At 35.1% G+C, this 22,978-nt stretch overlaps 1 protein-coding gene across 1 annotated transcript; it reads left to right on the top strand.

Moving 5' to 3' along the window:
* Positions 1-232: 232 nt before the first annotated feature.
* Positions 233-18,582, top strand: GCLM (glutamate-cysteine ligase modifier subunit). The gene is made up of 7 exons (XM_016134223.2): positions 233-799; positions 4,674-4,739; positions 6,020-6,104; positions 7,915-7,974; positions 9,042-9,244; positions 10,398-10,512; positions 14,796-18,582. Exons 1-7 carry the CDS (start codon positions 674-676, stop codon positions 14,963-14,965), a joined length of 825 nt encoding a protein of 274 aa, XP_015989709.1. The 5' UTR covers positions 233-673; the 3' UTR covers positions 14,966-18,582.
* The last annotated feature ends 4,396 nt before the right edge of the window (positions 18,583-22,978 follow it).

Genomic DNA, 22,978 nt, shown 5'->3' with positions numbered 1-22,978 from the left:
AGGAAACCAGCTGGCATTTCAAAGCCTTGGTAAATATTTGTTTTTTTTTAAAGAGGTCAGTACGGAAACCACCAGCGTGATCGCGCATTGGCTGGGAAGCGAGATCGAGCGCAGTCGGAGGCACTCGGTGGAGGTGGCGCGGCCCCGCGCGCAGTGCGCGCCGAGCGTCGGCCCCGCCCCCTCCGCCCGCCCGCCCCGCCCCCTCCTGCGCGCCCCGCGCGCCCGCCCGCCTCCCTGCGCCACGCCCGCGGCAGGCCGAGGGCCAGTCACCCGCGGGCCGGCGACCCGCAGTCCTTCGCCGCCCCGCCCCGCCGTGCCCCGCCCCGCCCGGCTCCGCCGCGGGACGACTAACGGTTACGAAGCACTTTCTCCGCCGCGATTTCTGCTTAGTCATTGTCTTCCAGGAAACGGCTCCCCCTCAGTTGAAAGCCAGTTGACTCTCCTGCGGCGGCCGCAGTAGCAGGAGCCGCAGCCGCCAGCGCGTCCTTCCCGGGCCACCGCCTCGCCGCCCCTCGGCCTCCCTCGGGCCCGAGCGCAGGCCGAGGTCCCGCCGCGCGGGGCGGGCAGCCTCGCGCTCGGCTCTCCGGCGCCGGGCAGCTCGTCTGCGGGGCCGGCGGCCTCCTTCCCTGCCTGCGGCCGCGTCGCCGCCTGGTCCCCGCCGGCGGCCGCTGCCATGGACACCGACAGCCGCGCGGCCGGGGCGCTCCTGGCGCGGGCCCGCACCCTGCACCTGCAGACGGGGAACCTGCTGAATTGGGGCCGGCTGCAGAAGAAGTGCCCGTCCACGCACAGCGAGGAGGTGAGGACGGGCGGGCGAGCGTTGCCCGCCGAGACGCGGGGCTGCCGGGCCAGGCCGCGAACCCGGCCGGGCGGCTGCGAGAGGCCAGGGCGGGTGGTCGGGCCCGGCGCGCACCTGGGCTCCGCTGGCGGGAGGAAGCTGGGTTGTTGTCGGCGCTGCATCACACCCAAAGCTGCTGTTGGGGTCACCGGGCCTTTAAAAAACTTGGCAGGTGCAACTTCACGACGAGTAACGCCTGTATCCGTGCTTATGGCTGCTATCCAAACTCTCGGACGTTTCGGATCGGTCTCCCTGGCTAGAAGTCCGAGGGGCCCAGTGCATCTCTCGGTCCCGGTCCCTTCCCCCCACGTGTCCAGGTGCAAAATAGTTCAGACACTTGTTTTTCGAGGATTCAGATGGAGTAGTAATGATCCACTTAGCTTTTAGGATGTTGACAATAGTTTATTGCTGTGGAATAAAGTGTATATTTCTCTTGCCGAAGATTTCATCTGTCTTAGTTTATTTGCCTAAAGACTAATCAGTAGTTTGAAGTGGCAGAGGTGAATCTGGAATCATACTCTTGTTAAATATCTGTTACGACGTAGCTGGTCATCCCTGAGCAGTAGTCAGTCATTGACTCTGCACAATTAATTGCTGAGGCATATTGGTAGTGTGGGACAATTTTAGTATTAAAAATAATAAGTAAGTAAGTAAATGAATGAATAAATAAAACAAACCTTGAGTTTAGGAGTTCTGTGACTTTCAGAAAGTTACTCTCCTTGAGTCTGTAACTTTAAAGTGAGCAATAAAAGATAATATTGAAAACGCTCACCATACAAGCATTTTATCTCACCTATTTTTCTAGTTCAATCAGAAAGATAAAACAAATCTTGATTAAAAGAAAAAAATGTCCTAAACTGTGTCATAATGTGATTTTGTCAGCTGTGTTTCTAGGCAGGTTCTACTTTTTTATGTAAAATGGTGACATACTGAGCAGCAGTACATGGCATCCCTCTGAGTTGTGCTGGACCTGTGCCCAGGTCTGGTGTTGGGCGTGACCACCCAACAGGAGATAGAACTCTTGGTTGTAATTTTAATAGGAATCAGAATCTATAGTATATTCTATGTCCCTGTTCTAGCTTAATCTGTTTGTCTTATTTTGTTCAAGCCACTCCACTGGGATTGTTTCTCCCAAAGATAAATATTTCTGTGGTTCTAAATCTTAAATTTCTCCAGTGCTACTGGTTCAGTACACCATCTTGCATGTATATTGATATTGGGTGAAATTTTCTCTCTTTATCTCACTACAACACACTCTAAAGTTGTGGTGTCCAAAGTTAAAATTTTTTACTGCAGAGAAATGCATTTACCTTGCAATCCAGTTCATAGTTTTATATATTTCAAAGGTTTCATGAAAGGATATTAACCCTTGCTATATACTGTATTTTCTGACTTTACCTATCCTATTTTAAATTTTTTTGAAACTTGATTTCTTAATGCAGGAATAAGTCACACCCCACAGTTTGAAAAACTTTGTTCAAAAGACTAATTTTGTTATGTGTGTTTTATGTTGGGTGCAGCATAAGAGGGACAAAACTAAAGAAATTAGAAAACATTTGAGGAACACTGGAAGATATGGCAACATATTATAGGGAAAATGTGACCTCTTAGTTAGAATAGGAGGGGCATGCTTTGTTTCCATGTAAAAAAGAACTTTGTAACAACCAGGGCTTCAAATAGGGATATACTACTTGAAACAGTTTAACCCCATTATGAATAAAGAAACTGAATAAATCACTCATTGAGAAAATTTACACATTTAGTAGAGAGTTGAATTCAATTTTCTAAAAGGACTCTTCTACTTCTAGTGTTTGTTTACCTTTATTCTATGATTTCTGTCCATATATGTTGTTTCACTAGAATTTTATGAAATCAAATCTTTTTTTTTTTTTTTATGGGCCATTATAGGACTGTTTTGCCCAGTTCTTTGTTGTATGGGTATTGGACCAATGGAATCATGTAGTATTTTTAAAACTCTTTTACAATTCCAGATTTAATAATGCACTATATTATGATACTTACCTTCAGTGATATTATGTGTATGTGATAGGAGTGAAAAGTACCAAGAACAAAGTACAAGGTTAGTGTTCACTCAACACAGATAACATATAAAAGTTTTTTTTTTTTAATAGGTTTGTGATATAGTCAATGAATTTCTCATATCGTAGCATTGGACCGCTCTATGATTTGTCCTGACATTTTGCAGAATCTGAGATAAAGAAATGATTTCTAGAAGGGAGCAACTACTCTGAAAACATATTTATTTTCCTAAACTGAGGAATTTACCAGGAAAGCCTTAAGTATACAAATGAGTCATCTTTCCAGATTTCTTCACATTCTCTCATGATTTGAGTCAAAGCACTCCTGATAAAATTGTTAATTTCCAGTTGGTCCTGCTGCCTCAACTTTTACTAATTTTTAAATGAATATTCACTTGTTATTCTGTCTGGAATCATTATCAACTAATTTTTATCTTAAATTTCATTATAAATATATTTTTCATAAAGATGTAGACCTTGTAAATTGAATTCACGTGGGTTATTGTGGATAGCACATAAATTATTGTATGGATTATATATCTTAACATAGGTGACTCTGAGCTCTTAAATTGATAAACCAATTGTCTCTTGTAATTATCTGTACTAAGAATTAAGCACTAAAGTGCTTGTTTCAGTTTTTATCATACACAGTCATAGATTAGATAGTTCAGAAGTTTAGTCTCTGTCGTTGCTATTAGGAAAGTACTTTTGCAATTCAGGGACTTGCTTCTAGTTGCTCGCTTTTATTTATTCCAAAGAATGCAAAGCACTGTGCCTGCCCTTGGATATTTATAAGGCAGTGATTTCAAACTCCTAGTAGTGCCCATTAGTAGTCCTGAATCAGTTTAGTGAGTCATGGAGCGATATATTTTTTTCTGATTAATAGAATAGAAGCCATTGGAGTGCCTGGCTTTAGTGAACATAAATATCATTTTGTAAATTTTTTGTTACATGTATGTAGATCCTCCCTCACTGTATGAATGTCTGTCTTACTTTGGACCACTGTCATAAATAACTTTGAAATATACTGACAGAAGAGATGAAAGATGAGTAAACACTTTAATGAATTTACAACATACTATAATTAGTGTAAAATTTTTTGTTTGTTTACATAAGAGAACACTGAAGACAGGTTGGAGGTGAACCTAAGTGTTGGGAAATGACATAATGGACTGACATTATACAAGTCGACTTCTGTAAGATGTGACTTTGGTGGTTCTCAGATTTTAGAGTACATATTGATTACTTGGGATGCTTGTTAAAATAGAAATTCTTCCTTGTAGAATGAATAAGCAGGTCTAGGATGGGGCTCAGGAATTTAAATATTTAATAAACACCATAGGTGAATCTGATGTAGGAGTTCCTCTCCCTTGTTTAGAGAACCATTTGTCTTTGAGGAATATGGCATTGGAGTTAGTATGAATTCTAGTCAGGCTGTCTGGGTTCGATGCCATGTTTCTCTACTTATAAGCTTTCTTCTTGATATTTTGTTGTTGTTGTTTCTTTATGAATGCTTTTATATCTCAAAAGTTAAATTTTTATTGGTACAAAAATACTTTAAAAGTAAGTAGATTACTGCTGTAGGTCATCAACATTTGAGAATTAAGAGTAGGGTAAAAAAGAGATCTAAATTGATCTTTGTTGAAGAAAACAAAAATCTTGTAGAATAAATTTTGGTTTGTGTGGTATTTCCTATTGACATCTTTTTCCAGCTTAAGATAATACATTCTTATCTTAGAAGTACAGAAAAATATACAGAGTTTGATTAATAGTTTCAAACTGCATTTCTTTTGCAGCTTCGAGATTGTATCCAGAAGACCTTGAATGAGTGGAGCTCCCAGATCAGCCCTGATCTGGTCAGGGTGAGTAAAGTGTGTGAGGAAGTTACATGGTCCACAAAGGAAGAGAAGGAAGCAGGAAGGTAATTTCCTTAGTTTTGATAGGGAAATCAGATAGGCAATTCGCATAAAACTCCCTGTGGCCGATATGCTGAGATGGCAGTCTGACTCAGTAGGCTTAAGCATAAAATAGAAAATCTGGACTGTGTAGTCAGCTCTTCAACTAGACAAGGTACTAGGATTCTCTTTGCCTAATTCCCACCAGTTTCCTCAGAATGTATTTTGTTCCATTTTATATTTGGTCTAATGAAGAAAGATCTATTAGACAGTTTGGGTTGATAGATCACTTTAGTAGAATATCACCCCAATAATACAGTCACTAGAAATAATTTTTTAAATGTCAGTTTCTGGTGAAACAGTAAGGAACTGTGTGTTTCATTAAATGTCAATAGATGTCTGTTATCATAAATGTCAATATACAGAACGCCTGTCTGTAAAACACTCTTTGAGATCTAACTCAGCCTAAGGCGCATAACAAATTATATAGACTATGTTAAAAGTATAGAAGAAGTCATGTACTTGACATTCTTGGCCATACTGTAAGTTTATAACTTGATAGCTACTATGTAGACATTTATTAACATCTACTATCAGTCTCTCTCTTACTCTATTTATGCATGACTTAGTAACACTTACTGAACCCTTTATATGAGCCAGACATTGTAATATGCTCGAGAATTGTGAGAAGGACCTCACTGTTTACTTTGTTTTAATCTTGTAAATATGCGTTAATGTGTTTCTGATATGTATGTGCTAACACTTTATCATTTTCCTCATAAATAATTCATTATGCATTGGAATGATCTTTTTATTGCACTCAGAAAAAAAAATGTTTTAGTTTAAAATATTTGTGATTAATGAGAAAGTTTTTATCATGTCAGTATCCAGAATGGATAATATTATTTTTTACTGGTTTCTTTTCTAAATAAAATTATCTACTGTACTGATAGTTCTCACTCCTTACATGCCTCTCACCCCCCATTTGTTGAGTTTTTTGATCATGCATCTCTCTAGGAACTGATCAAAATGAGATACTTTGTCCCAGAAAATGGACACACACACATGTGTTTTACCTTTATTTCAGGACTTTACAAACCTTATAAAGCCCATTCAGACCTCAAGTAAAGAACTCTGTTATCTCATGAGTTCTCTGCTTCTAAAGGGCATTTCGGACAATAGAGAATATATAGCTAATCAGAAACATTAATTTTATATTTATTGTAAACATTATGTGTTTATTATAGGAGTTTCCAGATGTCTTGGAATGTACTGTATCTCACGCAGTAGAAAAGATAAATCCTGATGAAAGAGAAGAAATGAAAGTTTCTGGTAAAGTCCAGCCTTTACAATTCATTATGTTATACAGTGGAAGTGACAGTGAGGTTTTGTGAGGCACAGGAGTAAGCCTTTCTTTGCTTCTGGTAATGAGCAACTCAGTCACTAAGTGTGGGGAACATAAAGATTATTTTGTAATGTAATTTTAATGTCAACTCTTAGAGTTATAAGAAGTCAGCGTTGAATACTTCAGTGGAATCAGAATAGAACTTCACCTTGCTGTTCTTCACAATGGTTTTGTTAATTTATGTGTCAGACTTCAGAGCATAGGGAGAGTAAGGTGGAGGAAATGGAAAGAATAAAGGGAAATCTTAAGAACAATGTCTTCCCAAAACAGGCATAAGTCCTCCTTTTCTGGTGAAACACTGAGATTACCTGGGAGTATAGAAGGTCTGGACAACAAGTTGCATGAAGAGAAGTAGAATACATATTATATTCATTCAACAGTGTATCAAGTGACAAGTTTCCAGAGACTATGCTAAGCTCAAGAAATGAAAAGACGTAGTGTTCTTGCTCTTGCTCTCAACTTATAGTCAGCATAGCACGGTCATTAAAAGCTTGAATAGATTGAAATTCCTGGGTGGGCAGACTGTTATAATCTTGGGCTAACAAGTGATTTAGCCTCTCCGAGCCTCAGTTTTCTCATCTATAAAAATGAGGATGCATCTGTTTCACAGGCTTCTTTGTAAGTTAGATGAAATAACAACAAAAGAAGCATTTACAGTGCTTGACACAAAGTGCTAGGTAGCTATTTATTACCATTTGTGGTTGTGTTGTGGCTGTCATTTTTATTGGGATGGACATGAAAGATGAGATAGAGCATTGTCTTTTGACTGTAATAACAACAACAACAATAACAACAATAACAACAGCAACAGCAACAACTACAACTACCATTTGTTGAGTCTTGCTTTGTCCCAGGCACTGTACTTGGCACTTCTTGGTTATATTTCTTATGATTGTCAAAACACTTCTACAAGGTAGGTTAATTATCCTCATTGTACAAGTGACATTAAATAACTTGAAAGTTGTTATACAGCTAGTAAGTGTTTGAACCATCTAGATGTACCTGACTCCGAAACTCATTTCTTTCTGTTAATTTCACAATGCTGTTTGTGTTGAAAAGGAAGTAAAAGCAACACGGTTGATTGTATGTAGATCATCATGATTTAGATCCATCTTAGAGCTCTTACAAGTTGTCCTTATTTCTAGAGTGAATACATTGCTACTATGATAAAAAAAATTTAAGATAACTAAGTACTGCATAGAGATGTAAAAAAATATTTATTACATAAAGGTAAGCCAAATAGAAGTAGAAAAAATGTTATACCCTCTTTCATATGACCAAGAACTAGAAGGTAGTATCTAAAAAAATTTTTTTAATTACTATTTTAGGAAGGTGGGATTGTGGATTTTTTTTTCTATTCTCATTACAAGCAATTTTAATTTAACCTATATATAGATTTTTGTTGATTGGAGAAAGTAATATGTTCCATTAATGTTTAATTCGTAAAAAATGTACATTTTGCATAATTCATTTCTATATTTATCTGATCTGCCTTCTAACAAATGGGAAATTAATATTTGATTTTTTTGTTTGGACAAACATTTATTGGCAACTATCATATAATTTAAAAATTACAATGGAAATATTCTTTTACGTCTTAAAATGAAAACCGTAAAATTATGCAAGTAGGAAAGAAAATATAATTTATTCAGGATTAACTGTCATCTTAGTATTGTTACCATTGTTAATACTATATAGTAGAATGCCAAAATCAGTTTTCTTCTTTTTGTTACCCAGCGAAACTGTTCATTGTAGGGTCAAACTCTTCATCATCAACTAGAAATGCAGTTGACATGGGTAAGCAAAATTTAATTTTTTATCTTCATAGTGGAATTATTTATTTATTTTTAAATTCTTTAATGTTACCACATATTTGATCCCTTTTACCTCATCTACCTCCCTCCTTCATAGTGGACTTTAAATTAGTGTAGGTATATCAATTATATTTTATGTTTAGGTCCATATAATAAAGAAAATGGATTCATTTTATCTTTACCTTTTAAAGTTCTAGCCTAACTTCTTACAATTTCTATAGAATCATATCAACTTATATAGGGTCATATTTTGATATATACGAGGAATGTAAAAAATATAACATAATTAAATGTTAACTCTATGTTTGGAATTAGAAATACTCCTTAATCACATTCTTTGTCTTTTTGATACTATAAATGAAGTACCAAAACAACAACAAGCAAGCAAAGCATTTTTTATCTATTTTCAGTACCTGGTTTAGGTTATTGTGAGGTTACAGTTATTCAGTATTTTTTCTTTGAAAACATTTTTCCAGTATTTATATATCTTGAACAGTTAAATAATTAGCTCTTTACTATAAATGTGGAGTGAGCAATAATCATTAAAAATAAGCTTTTAAATTATTTTTATAGAAATTAAATTATCTACCTCTATAAATTAAGACTATAAATTCAGTTTTTCAGAGTCTCAAGCTTATTCTTTGCTATGTCTACTAATTATAGAATACTAGGTCAGAATTCTTGTGATCATCCATAAGATATGTAGAATTAGAGAAGAAAATATTACAAAGATAAGCTACCAAAAAATCCTTGGGCCTAAGAAACAGGGAGGCCTATTTCCCCAGAAAGAGGAGCCTGTAGTAGCTGTGAGTTCCCAAGAGACAGGTCAAAGAAACCCACACAGACCAAGTAAATGAATGGCCACTTATACTTTATTAAAAAATGTAAATATTCTAAATGATAGGTAAATTACGAAACGGAATGAAATAATCTGTTATATAGAAAACTAGTAAACTATATGGATAGAATTCAGCGGGATGCTTGAAAGACATTAGAAATACTTTATTATGTAACAAACATTTATCCTCTTTGTGTTTTCCTTCACATCAGCCTGTTCAGTCCTTGGAGTTGCACAGCTGGATTCTGTGATCATTGCTTCACCACCTATTGAAGATGGAGTTAATCTCTCCTTGGAGCATTTACAGCCTTACTGGGAGGAATTAGAAAACTTAGTTCAGAGTAAAAAGATTGTTGCTATAGGTACCTCTGATCTAGACAAAACACAGTTGGAACAGCTCTATCAGTGGGCCCAGGTAAAGGACAGCTTGATCACGAGCACTCCAGAGAGGCCTGTCTTTTACAGTCTTTGCTGTGTAGTGTTGAGCATCATGCCCGTGGTGGACACTCACTGTGGGGTGACTGTTCCAAATGTGGGAGTTTTTAGGCAGGCTTTATATACAACATTGGATTTTTTTTTTTCTCAAATATGTCTGATTGAACTTAATCTCATTTAAAATGAGTGACAAAAATACTAGAATATGTGTGTTCAAACATGAATTAAACACGAATTAAGGCTGTTTCCTTCCATTTTATTTAGGTGATTAAAATACTACATTTTTCTTTAGGTATTATTAGGCCATGGTTCTAATTTTCTAAGTAAGGGAATATCATATATAACATATTTTGCTAACTTATTTAAAGATATGTAAGACTTAGTTCATACAACTTGATATGGAATGGATACCATAAATTAATCACCACCACTGTCTGGCCTAATAACTTACAAATTGTTAGGGAAGTAGCTCACTAGTATTTTACCCTTACTCCATATTTTTCTTTATTCCTTTTTCTTCATCCCCAGCCTTGTCCTTCTTAGAGCTTTCATTTTCATACAGACAGGAAGACCATAGATAGAGAAAGTGTTGTCCTTTCTCCCTTTGACTGGGTGGTAGCCAGAATGTGGCTAAGATCCCGCTGAAGATACTTGGGTGATCCAAATGTACCTATAATTTAACCAAAGGAGCTATTAAAAATTATCTAATTCTTCTCTTTTTCAAATAGTGTCTGATTACCATATTTTATACTTTAATATTAAATGTTTATTATTTGTATTTGATCCTCTACCTTTAAGACATAGTCCCTCTGTATCCAGAACCATCAAACTTAGAATCAGGTTTGTTTCCAAAGCAGATGTAGTCGAATCCAGGTTCTAGGAGGAGACTTTTTAATAGTATAGTATTGTATGGCTTTCTCCTCTCCTAGAGTTCTTTTCCTTTCCCCATTACCACTTACATGAGTTAGAGAAGCATACATTAAAAAACATAGTCATGTAAAAGTATTTTATAAATTTTAAGCACTCTAGAAAGTGATATTTCATATTTTCTAAAATTGAGTCCTATTGCTTTCAACTTTTTGTAGCACTTAATTTAGTGGAGATGTCATGATTTTTTTTCAATTCTATTCTAGGTAAAACCAAATAGTAATCAAGTCAATCTTGCTTCCTGCTGTGTGATGCCACCCGATTTGACTGCATTTGCTAAACAATTTGACATACAGCTATTGACTCATAATGATCCAAAAGGTGAGACAGATTTTCATTTACAGGGTTTGATCATGAGCTTTAATCTTACAAGTGCTACTTGTTAAAATTTAATTTCTAATTGTGTAAAATGATAAATGTACAGTGCCGTTACCTAGAGCTGTTCTTAATTGTTAGTTCAAAACATATATGTCTTTATTTTGGTTTCAGAAAGCTTCAGTTTTGTTTTTGTACCAATAGGAAAAAAAGTGAAAGGATCATTTCCCAAACATCAGTCTGTTGAGGTTTATAAATACTAAGCTACACAGAAAACATCTTTTAAGATATTCTAAATAGTGTATATAATCTTGTCTAGTACAGCAAAGATTGTACCAAAGAGCCACTTAATTTAAGAGGATAAATATCTGGAAAAAGAGGCAGATAAAATTTAACTTGACACTTAAGCATCTTAGAATAGGTGATTGATTAGGTATTTTATTAATCATTACTATCAAGACATTTGTTGGGTGCTAATCAGAAACATTACTTGATTAAGGAGAATGGTTTGTCTGCCTTCTGTAGAATAAATTTTGTCAACCTTTTACAAGAGAACTAGGAAAGCTGAGAAGAGAATGTTTTACACTTCATACTCTTTATTAGCAGTCTACTCCATTCTCATTTTTTCACTGTTTCATAGGAAGCAGAGGAGGCATTTTACTTAGTAAATCTATAGCCTCTATAAAACAATGTTTTGGTATAGTTATAAGTGATAAATATCTTGTGAAAATTGTAAATCTCTGTGACATTTTGAACTGCACTGCTGTTCCCTCACGTGCCAGTTTGTTTCCTTCCCCACTTGGCCAAGATCTCCCTTCTCCATGACATTCTTATTGAAGTTCTAGTTAATAAATATTGGAGGAAATTATATTCTGTAGATGATTCCAGGAGAAAAAACATTCAGCTTTTACTTCCATAGCATTTTGTTGGTGGTTTGATTCAGTTTATTTTCAAGATGCTTATGGATAACCTCTTAAGACTTTATACTATTTATATTAGCTGTCTGCCCTATTCTAATTTTTCACTGTTTTTTAGGAAGAGGAGGAGTTTTAGTAGTTATTGTTCATCAAATGCCAAGCATCATGCTAAATGTCTCAGAGGGATTATCTGTAATCCTAACAATTGCCAAAACTAGGCATTTTATTGATGAGGAAAATAGAGCCTCAGAGTTTAAGAAACTAGTCAAAGTCACCCAGCTGGCATAGGGCAGAGTTTGAACAAAGAATTGCTATTGCTGATTTATTCTGTAATATTAACCTTTTAAATTTTATCTTACTATCAGTTTATGTTTACTTTGGCAGATATTATGTCAATTTATGTTTACTTTGTATCAGGGACTCTTCCAACAGTAATTATTACCAGCAGCAGTTGTTATCAGTAGCTGGGCCTGTATCCCGTTCTAGCTCCACTTGAAAAATACTCTATCCTTTTTCCAGTAGGAAAGGAAATAGGAAAAGACTAAGGTGTCTAGTATTTTGTTTTATCTTATCAAATGTTGGTATGTGGATTATGTGCTAAAATATCATTGTTATGGCAAAATATATTGGATATGTATGTGAGAAGAGAAATTTAATCCTTTTTGCATGTTTTTGTTTTACTGACATAATTTGACACTTGGAAGTTTTTAAATTTTAATTCAAAACCCTTTGATTAGAAATTATAGGCTGATCCTGTATATACCATTAATGAATCTTCATACACTCTGATCTATAAATGAAACAATTCTTTTCTTAAAAGATTTGTTGTGTTTACTGATTCTAAGGAATTAACAGTTGAATTAACAGTATGTAGTTAATAAATAGCATAGTTTGCTGATTTTATGCTGTTGTCATAAGAAACATCCAAAGCTATAGAGAATTTTTATGAGTTTATATGAGCCGAACTGACAACAGAGCCAAAAAGCAAGATTTCAAATGCTCTGGAGAAAGACAGTTTTGTGGGTCTTTTATTCTACGCTGAGGGAATGTAAGGAAAAGTACATGAAAGAAGTATAAAACAGGGCAGGGATTGGATTACATGATAGTTGACAAGATTATGTGCTCTGTTGAGGATGGCTAGGTTTCTGAGGGATCTGAAAAAGAGGTGTTTAAAGATGTATTACTCTAGATGCACAAAAACAATGGACAGGGCTTGCTTAAAGCAAAGATAAAACTTCTGAAGAGGTTTTATACCTGGGATGTGACTTCCCAGTTAGGATTGACCTACCCAGTTGGTAATTTATGATCAAATCACCCAGTGAGGTTACTTTCAGTTAAATTTATTACAACACCTCTTTTTCAACCACAGTGCCAACGTTTTTAAAAATCGATCAAGTTATAAAATATTTAACTCTGTTTTTCATCTAAAATAGAATTTGTTTATAAGTCCCCTAAAGCCCTAACTCTGTTCTAAAACTACCATTATTCCTCAGAAAGTGTTTATTTTCCATTATTCTTTGCCCTAGAAGTTGCGGCAACAGTTAACTACAGTCAGGATAAAATTGTGAAGGTTATCCTGATTTAGAACTTTCCCCTTTTTGTTTGCTTTATCCCTTTCCCCACCCTCATTAAATCTCATCTGTTTTATGCCTTATTCCCTTAAGGTCTTTTGTGTTCAATCTAATGAACAAATCCATGTTAATGTTACCTTTCCAAAGAGACATTTGCATTCTGTGTATGAAAACTACCATTTACTACCTGTGGCAAGTTATCTAACCTTTCTGCCTCAGTGTCCCCCTGTAAGTGAGATTACCAATCTCATAGAGTTAACATGTGGATTCAATGAGTAAGTACATGTAAAGTACTGAGAAAAGTGCCTAGCACATGATAATAGCTAACATTTACTAAGAGTTTACTACTGATGCTATTTAAATATCACAACAGTTCATCTGGGGCAAATGGGCCCTTTAGTGCTCCCAAATCACACTGTATAGATGATCACTTTATCTGTGTGGTTGATTCTGACCCCAGTGAAATCTTTCCATATTGTGTGATTTAGTCAACAGACACCTACTATGTGCCAGGCATTGCTTCTAAATACTAGAGATACAGGACCAAATCAGACAAATCCCAACCCTCACGGAACTTATATTCTAATAGGAGAAGACAAACAATAATATATAAACATTACATGTGATAAATGGTGGTATATGCCATGGAGAAAAGTTGGCCGAGGGGAAGAATGCCCAGGTTAGGGATTGTGTTTTATCTAGGGTTTCTAGGTGTGGGAGGCCTCTTTGCTAAGGTGACACTAATCAGAGACCTGCAAGAAGAAGAGAGCCATGTGGGTGTTCAGGGAAGAGAGAGCAGCTGACGCACAGCCCCCAAGGTGTGAATGTGCTTGAAGATTTCAAGATGCAGCTATGAGGCTAATGTGGCTAGAGACAAGTGTGTTGAGGGGAGTAGTACATCAGAGCAGTAGCAGAGGGCTGAGATGTGAATGTGAAATTAGAAAATAATGATTGAATCAAAGATATGCAAATTAAAAGATAACCATGGACAAAGATTCTTTAAATGCTTGGTAGTGTTCCTGAGGATATGGTAAAATTGGCACTGTAACATCAACTGCTGGTGGAAGCATAAAAGGATAGCCTTTCTGTAAAGATACTGTCAATATACTATGTATCGTGTTCAAAATGTACTTGTAATTTGACCTTGTCATTCCATAGACAAGCATGCATTTTAAGGATATCTATCATAGCATTATTTTTATTAGTAAAATGTTAGGAAAAACCTGATTTTTTTAGCCAAAAATAAACATAAATTATGATATCTATATAATGTAATATTGGGAAAATTATTAAAAGTGATGCTTTCACAGAATACTTACATGGGAAATATTCATAATCTAAGTGGGAAAAGTAAGTAAATTAGGCTGTAACTACAGTATGATTCCTATTTTTGAAATATTGAAAAAAAAAGTTGGAAGGAAATACATGGCAATGGAAATGGTCTGTCTCTGGTCAATAGGATAAATGGGTGACTTTTTTTCTTCTTTGTACTTTTCTGTATTTTCTCTAGCAGTACATAAGAATCACCTGGAGATCTTCAAAAAAAAATACAAATATCCAGTCTCCATGCACCAAATGTTATGAATTAAATAGGCTGGGCTACAGGTATCGATACTTTCTGAAGCACTGCCTGGGTGGTTCTGATATTCTGGTTCAGTTTCACATTAAGGATAAGCATATTTTATATATTGTTTGGAGGTGTTTCTTTTGTTATGTTTACATGCTTTCTTAAATAGTAAAATGATTTTGTTTTCAAATTTAACCCTGGGTTCTTATTGTTTGTTTGTTTGTTTGTTTTAAGAACTGCTTTCTGAAGCAAGTTTCCAAGAAGCTCTTCAGGAAAGCATCCCTGATATTCAAGCACATGAGTGGGTGCCACTGTGGCTACTACGATACTCGGTCATTGTTAAAAGCAGAGGAATTATCAAATCAAAAGGCTACATCCTACAAGCTAAAAGAAGGGGTTCTTAACTATGATTTAGGATCACAACCTACTGAATTGTATTTTCCTTGAATATAAGATTAAAAATTGAGATGTGTAAAAATCTAATCACCACAGTGTCATTGAGGCAGATATTCTCTAGTTATATTTCACAATATGTTATCTGTCAAGTTTTGAATACTTTTCTTGCCTCCATATCAGCTCACTCACATGAACCACTGTATTGTTTTCATTAAACTATTGTTTTCTAATTGAAATTGTCTATAAAGAAAATACTTGCAATATATTTTTCCTTTATTTTTATGACTGATAGAAATCAAGAAATTTTGTTGTTAGATATATTTTGGCCTAGGCATCAGGGTAATGTATATACATATTTTTTATTTCCAAAAAATTCATTAATTGCTTCTTACTCTATAGTATAACTAAGCAACTTAGTGACAATTGTTAGAACTGAAATACTGGAAGATATTTTTCCTGTTGATAAGATGATTATATCTCAGAGTAATGGAGTATCTGGAATCTACTTAGAAGGGTAAATAAAATTCATTTCTTCAATACATGAATAGAAACAAATTTTTTTCTTTATGTTTGCTTAATAACCTTGTTTGTAATTTACCTATAATGATATAACTTTATATTCTTGTGCCATATTTTCTCTTGCTATTCTTTACAAAGACAAACCAAAGTAAATCTAAAAAAGAGATTAGAAGCTTTGAAATTATTGTTTGGGGGTTTTACGACTATTATCACCTTCAGATTCTTTTAAATTCTTGATCCATCCTTAATATTTTGCTACTCATTCAAGAATACCCAGTGACCATGGAGCACTTACCATGTGCTGGGCACTGGAGAGAGGAGGGGGCACAGGGATTAGGAATCAGTTAAGTATGTGATATTTGTTCCCCACTAATAACTAACTGAAAGGGACTAAAAGCCAGAAGAGGGGTGAAAAAAGTCTTTAATTTAGGGCCAGTGTGTCTATTTAGACAACTTTATTTGAAATATGGTCTTAATTATTTAAAAGCAAAATGATATAATAAAACTTTAGAGCTAGAAGAGACTACAAATTATTTGATATAATTCCTCATTTGTTTAAGAACCAGATAACAAGCAAATAAGTTGTGACCTTTGATATACACTATAGATCTCCTTAATTCTATTTTGAAAAGTTCTTCAAAAATCTCTTGTATCTCAACCAATACTTTTAAACTATGTATTTGAATATATGGTTTATAAAACTAAACTACATATATAAACTAATACATATATTCAAAGTAAATAAACTATCATGAATAAGGTTTTGTAGTTTAGTGATTGGATAATTTGATCATTAGAATTATAATGTGAAACAGCTGATTTACCTGCTAAAACTTTAGATTTTGAGCTTTATGTAGTCTATGTATTAACTGGATGTAATACTATTAAATGTATATAGTTAACTTTAATTTGAAAATATACAACATTTTTCATGTCTTTAAACAAATGCTCATTTTTCTTCAGGCCTATCCAGTGGGTTGGTCAAGACATTTTAAGAGAGAATTTTAGTATCACAGTTACTGTTTTTCAAACCCTGGACTTACAAAACCAGATTGAAGGGTTATTTTGAAAATGGAAAAAAAAACTTAGGTTGCTAATGTACCCAGACTTCAAGGCGTTCCTTCCCCCCACTCCTGACAAAGATCATAGATTGATTTTGCGAAGGGGATAATGTATGGAATTTTTTAATGAGTGTTTTATTTGTTTCACTTCTGTACCTTTAATTTCTGTTCCTTTTTTTTAAAAAAAGTGATTTTTTAAAACTTTATAATTTTCCAAGCTGATGTTCACATCTTTTTTGTGACCCATCAGAAAACAGTAAATACTTTTCAAATATTTAAGGACTTAATGTTTTAAAAGCCATAAAATAAAGAACAGTGATAGTACCAAATAATTGCTTAAGGCTGAAAGCTAAGTTATCAATAGTGTTTATAACAGATAGGTTTTCTGGGGAGTTGTATATCCAGTGACCCAAGACAGAAAGAATTTTTATGATTTTTTTTTTTCGGTAAACATGAAAAGAAACTGCAGCGTATTATTACATTTCCAAACTACACTGGAGCCTTACTTTAAAGCGATGTACTGTAACTTGGAGTTTGTTCTTTGATAAGTCTATCTTGAATTCCCGTCCAAAAAACTGTGGTCACCAGAAGAACCAAGTTGTCTTATAAAATATGTTCACATGGTGTAAATTCTGAAGACCAATTGTGCCAGTAGGCTAGCATTCATTTAGGGAGGACCCATGCTAGAACTTGAATCACAAATATAGCTAATAATTTTTCCATTCTCAAAAAAGATCACTTAGACCACTACATGTGAAATGGAAAATAAAGTTTTTCTATTTTGAATGAATGGATTAGACTTTTTTCTACTAGTAACCAAAATTAGAATCTCAATTTTTTTCAGTGATAAAAGGTCTAAGGCTCATTTAATTACATCTCGTTTCAGAAAAGATTTACTTCTAATTTTTCCACCCAGCATTTTCAATATTTAGGAATATAAGTGACATATTTCTTACAAGTTGACTGACAGTTCATCTTTCTGCCAATTGTACATTTAGAGAAATTTGAAGTTGTTTTAATGAGATTTAAACCATTTGTGTTTTTATACTCAAATGTATCAACTTAGGATTCCAAAACTATTTTTTTATAGTTAACTCTCTACTGTACCAGAACTTGTTGTACCTATTGTTTTCCCATAAAGTTGGTGATGGGATATGTCAGGATTTTTTTCTGAAAAAATATGTAACATAACTTTTCCCTACCACATAATTCTACCTTTATGTATCTGTAATGGTCTGTAAAATACAGCACAATATAAAGCATTATTAATAGTTAAAATAGTTCTTAATTCTACATTATGAATTTAAAGTGTAACTTGTATTATTTTTATTTGAGTTGTTTCAATGGTTGGAAACATTCTGAAACAGTATATCAATTTTGAACTATTTAACTCAAACTAAATATGATTTGAAAATAAATTATGAATTTTAAATATCCAAGCCATAAAGCTATTTATGCATTCATTCAACAAATTTATCAAATGCCTACTATGTAACAGGCACTGTGCAAGATGGACACAGAAATGAAATAAAACCTATCTTCAAGAAGCATATAGTATATTTGGAGGTTGAGGGAGAGATCTCTACATGAACCAGAGCAATAAAAGGCTGCATCTATGAATGACAGCAGTGGTGAAAAGGGATTGTGGACATGTGGAAGGGGCTGGGAATTAACTAATTTTAGAAAACTCCTGAAGAAATGTACCTTAGAGTAGGATCAGAAGAGGAGGTCTGGATGGGCATTCTGTCCAAAGGTCCTTGTTCGCCTCATTTGTAAATATGCTGTTATTGAATGATGAACAGTTTAAATATAACTTTAGAAATTCAGTGAAAACACTTTAAGAAACTTTTATTAGAGAGGAATGACTTCTGCTGAGACAGGAGTAGGTAAGGTTGGAAAAGACATGTTTTATAAAAGACTAAAACTTGCCCAAATCTAAATAAATCAGGATATAACTTTATGTAGTTTTACTCCCAGAAAAGTTCAAACAAAACCTTAATATGTATCCCTCAGCAATAAATAAATGTATAAAATGTCATACATTTCCATGGGTGTGTTGGCCTGTTATTTTAAGAAGGTTCATATTTTATAATGTGTGTAACTTATTTTGACTCAGCTGTTTTCCCCCATTTCTTTACTCACTTTTGATTCTTGCAACATACTCCATTTATGTTCGCTTTTTTTCTTGCTTAAGTATGTCTAGTGATTACTGAAGGCCTTTGGGCAGTAAACTTTTAGGTCTCGTTTGTCTGAAAATATTTTTATTTTGTTCTCAATCTTAAATGATCATTGGACATTATAATATTCTAAGTTTCCAAATACTTTCCATCAGCAATTTGAAGATAATATTCCATTGACTTAGAGCATATATACTTTTGCTAATGAAAATCTGAATTACTTTCACTAGAAATGTCTTTTTCTCTGTTTCATTTTTAGTTGAAAATTTCAACTTATTTTGCTATGTATAGAATTAGAAGTAGGAAAATTAAAACTGGCAGCAAAGTTTTGTAATAACAGAAAACTTAATCATAAAAAAAAACATTGATAACTGGATTTAAATTTTAAATCTGTTCTTCAAAAGACAAAATAAAATTGCAAGCCATCAACTGGGAGGAAATATTTCTAATCCATATTTCCGACGAAAAATAAACAGGCCATGATCAAAATTTTTTTAGATTGCAGTTCAAAGGACATCATCAGAAAGTGAAAAGACAATTCACAGAATGAAAGAAAATATTTATAAATCATATATCCAATAAGAATCTTTTCTCCAGAATGTGTAAAAGACTCTTACAACTTAGTAATAAACCCAATAAAAAAATAGCAAAAGGTTAGAACAGATTTTTCTCCAAAGATAATAAACGAATAGGCAATAAGAATATTAAAAGATGCTTAACATTATCAGTCATCAAGGAAATGCAATTTAAAACTACAATGAATTACCACTAAAATAGCTAACATTTTTAACAGATTGACAATACTAAATGTTGGTGAGGATATGGGGCAAGCAGAACTCCCACATATAGCTGGTGGGAATGTAAAATGGTATGATCACTATAGAAAATAACTTTGTATTTCTCATAAAATTAAATGTGCACTTACCACATGACCAGCAATTTTATTCCTATTTACTCAAGAGAAATAAATAACATTTCCAAAAAGGACATATATGAATGTTTATAGCACTTTATTCACAGTAACTGAAAACTAGAAACAACCCAAATGCTATCAATAGTTGAATAGATAAATGAGTTGTATTATAATCACACAGTGGAATACTACTCAGCAATTAAAAAGAATGAACAATGGTATATACAGTAACAGATGAATCTCAGAAACATGCTGAGAGAAGCTAGACATGAAAAAGTACATATTGTACTATCTTTACATAAAATTTTAAAAAACAAAATTATTTGATAGTGACTTATCTTTGCTGTTTGGGTGCCTCGAATCTCTTCAAAAGATTGGATTCAAAGTGTCAACTGAGATTAGTCTGCCCTGTGTGCTTGAGGTTGGTCTGCTATGCTCCCTTATGTGGTTGTTGGCTGGATTTAGTTCCTCACTAGCTATAGGCCAGAGGCCTTTCTCACTTTGTTGCCACATGGCCTCCATAGGGCAGCTCATAACATGCAGGTAGCTTCCCATGGGATGAACAAGTGAGAGAGTGCAAGATTGAAGCCAGCCTTTTTTGTAACCTCATCTTACAGTGAAATCGCTTTTGTGATTTTTTTCATTATAATTCACTACATACAGCTCTACTCAAGGGTTTGAAACCAGGAGACGCGATTATTGGGGACCTTCTCACAGGTCACTTAATTTAAAAGTAATGCTTTATATGTAATAATGTAGAGTGCACTAAAAGCTCATGCATTAAACTCTCATCTTTTAGTTAATGCCTAAAATTCCAGAGAGAAATTCAACCCATCAGTTTAAGATTTTAATTAGTAAAATATAGACTATTGAGAGTCTCCCTTTAGACTTGAGTAATAACTATTTTTACACTCTACTTATCTAAAAGTGGGCATACTGTATTTGCTCTAAGTCCACTTTAGGTAAAGAGGATAGACAAAGAAGGGAGAAATAGGGAAACAGGACAGAACTGGTAAGCCCACATAAAACAAAAATACTGCAGGTTTGCCTACAATTAGCAGACCTGTTCATAGAACAGCTCAGTCTTCTCAGATTATGAATATGCACTGACATTTCAGTTTTGGTATCTTGACCTTTTTAGACTGTGATTTTTGTTTGTTTTACTTTAAAAGGCCCATGCTTGCAAGTGAATAATACACAATTTACTAAACCCAATTTACTAAACCCACTTCTGTGATCTTAATTTCTATTTTCATGCATTTGCTCATGTTAAAGCTTTTGTAGAGATTAGATAACATATGTATAAAGCACTTAATGACACATGTAAAGCATATGGTAAGTGCTCAGTATTATTACTATGATAGATACTGATATCCTCTGCTGCTTTGACCTCCAATAGGTTCTCTTCCCTTTATACCAGCAGTCCCCAACCTTTTCAGCACCAGGGACAGGTGCTCCTATGAAAATCTAATGCCTGATGATCTGAGGTGGAGCTGAGGCGGTAATGTGAGCGCTGGAGAGCGGCTGCAAATACAGATGAAGCTTCACTCATTTGCTTATTCGCCACTCAGCTCCTGCTATGTGGCAGGTTCCTAACAGGTTATAGACTGGTATCAATCTGCAACCCAGGGGTTGAGGACTCCTTCTCTTTATCATTGTGCCCTGTCTTCAAATCTAGCCTGTTTTCTCTCTGTTCTTCCTCTTAAATAGTCTCACTGCTACTTAGCTCTACCAGAATTTCTTGTTTTTGCCCCTCACCACTCTACTTACAAAAATTGAGGCTGCCTATCCAAAATCCCGTCTGTCCTTTTCTCCACTTTCACATCCCTGCATTCACATTCCCCTCTTTGCTTCAAATATCACCTCTTCCCTCCAGCCTCAAATGAAGGAGCATTCTTCTGTGGCTAAACCCTCCATCTCTATTTTTTTTTATTATTATTTTCAACTGGGATTAGGTTTGGCAGAAAATAAAATCTCCAAATAATAGTGGCTTAAAAAAAGACAGGTGTTTTTCTCAGGTGAAACAAATCTAAAAGTAGGCTATTTAGGACTGATAAGGCAGTTCCATCAATTGTCTTGGACCACCCCCACTTTTCTCTCTTTCTCACTCCTCTGCCATCCCTGAAGTGTGGCCCTCGTCCTCATGAAGCCAGAGAGCGCAACTTTCCAGAGAGTAAAATGAAGTTAAAGAAGGTAGGGAGGACCTCCTTTCCTTGACGATGTCTCCTAAATAACTATAGAACATTCAATTTATATCTAATTGGCCAAAATTTAGCGTCATTTGGCTGCAGGGAAACAATGAAAGAAGCTATTCAGTTGGGTGGCAGTGTGCATACCAAAAAAAAAAAAAAGAAAAAAAAAATCTGTGCTTTGTGACTAAAAAATTTGGTTTTCTGCGATAAAGAAAATAATACACGTAGTGAGGCAGTCATCCTTTCTCACCTCCAGCAATATCCACCTACTTTTTCTTCTTTAAAAATTGTTTATTGGTTAATACAATACATAATTTTCAGGCGTACATTATCATTTGACATCTGTATATTCTATTGTGTTTACCACCCAAAGTCGTTTCCTTCAGCTACCATATATTTGATCCCCTTTACCCACTACGCCCTCCCCTTAACTCCCTATATTTGACCCCCTTTACCCTATTTACCTCCCCCCTCCTCCCCAACCCCCTACCTTCTGGTAACCACTAGTCTATAGTCCATGTCCATGAGTCTCTGTTTGTTAGCCCTGTTCCTTTGTTGCTTTTAGGTTTATATCCCACATATAAGTGATATCATGTGATTTTCAACTTCTGTCTGGCTTATTTCACTTAGCACGATTATCTCGAGTTCCCTCCATGTTGTCGCAAATGGCAGAATTTCATCACTTTTTATGGCTAAGTAATATTTCATTGTATATATGTACCACAGCTTCTTTAGCCTATCATCTATCGTAGGGCACTTTGGTTGCTTCCATGTCCTGGCCACTGTGAATAATGCTGTTATGAACATCTTTATGCTACCTACTTTTTCAATCCCTTTCCATTCCCCTCAAACATTCTCTCTACCCTTCACCTTAAACCAAAAGCTTATCTTGATTCATCATTCTTTCTCACTGCAAAAAAATAATAATAATAAAATAAAATAATTATCTCTTTCCTTCATAATTTAACATGTCTTCTTTTCTGCTTACTCCCAATTCTTAGCCGCCACCTTACCTTGAGATTTATATAGTTTCCTAACTAGTCCCTGAGTTCCTGGGGCATTTAACATAATACTCTAAGTCTTTAAATTTTATTTTGTTTATATTTAACTTTCCAAGTAACACATGTTTTAAAAAAAAAAATTATACAAACGTCTCCTT

The sequence above is a fragment of the Rousettus aegyptiacus genome, unplaced genomic scaffold (assembly GCF_014176215.1).
Source record: "Rousettus aegyptiacus isolate mRouAeg1 unplaced genomic scaffold, mRouAeg1.p scaffold_m13_p_1, whole genome shotgun sequence".
NCBI lineage: Eukaryota > Metazoa > Chordata > Mammalia > Chiroptera > Pteropodidae > Rousettus > Rousettus aegyptiacus.
Note: the sequence above shows the minus strand (reverse complement) of the source record. Positions and strands in the feature narration are given on the sequence as shown.

Coding starts and splice junctions, on each gene's coding strand:
- GCLM (XM_016134223.2), top strand. CDS start 674: ATGGACACCGACAGCCGCGCGGCCGGGGCGCTCCTGGCGCGGGCCCGC. Junction 4,740..6,019: donor TCAGCCCTGATCTGGTCAGG/GTGAGTAAAGTG, acceptor TGTTTATTATAG/GAGTTTCCAGATGTCTTGGA. Junction 9,245..10,397: donor AGCTCTATCAGTGGGCCCAG/GTAAAGGACAGC, acceptor ATTCTATTCTAG/GTAAAACCAAATAGTAATCA.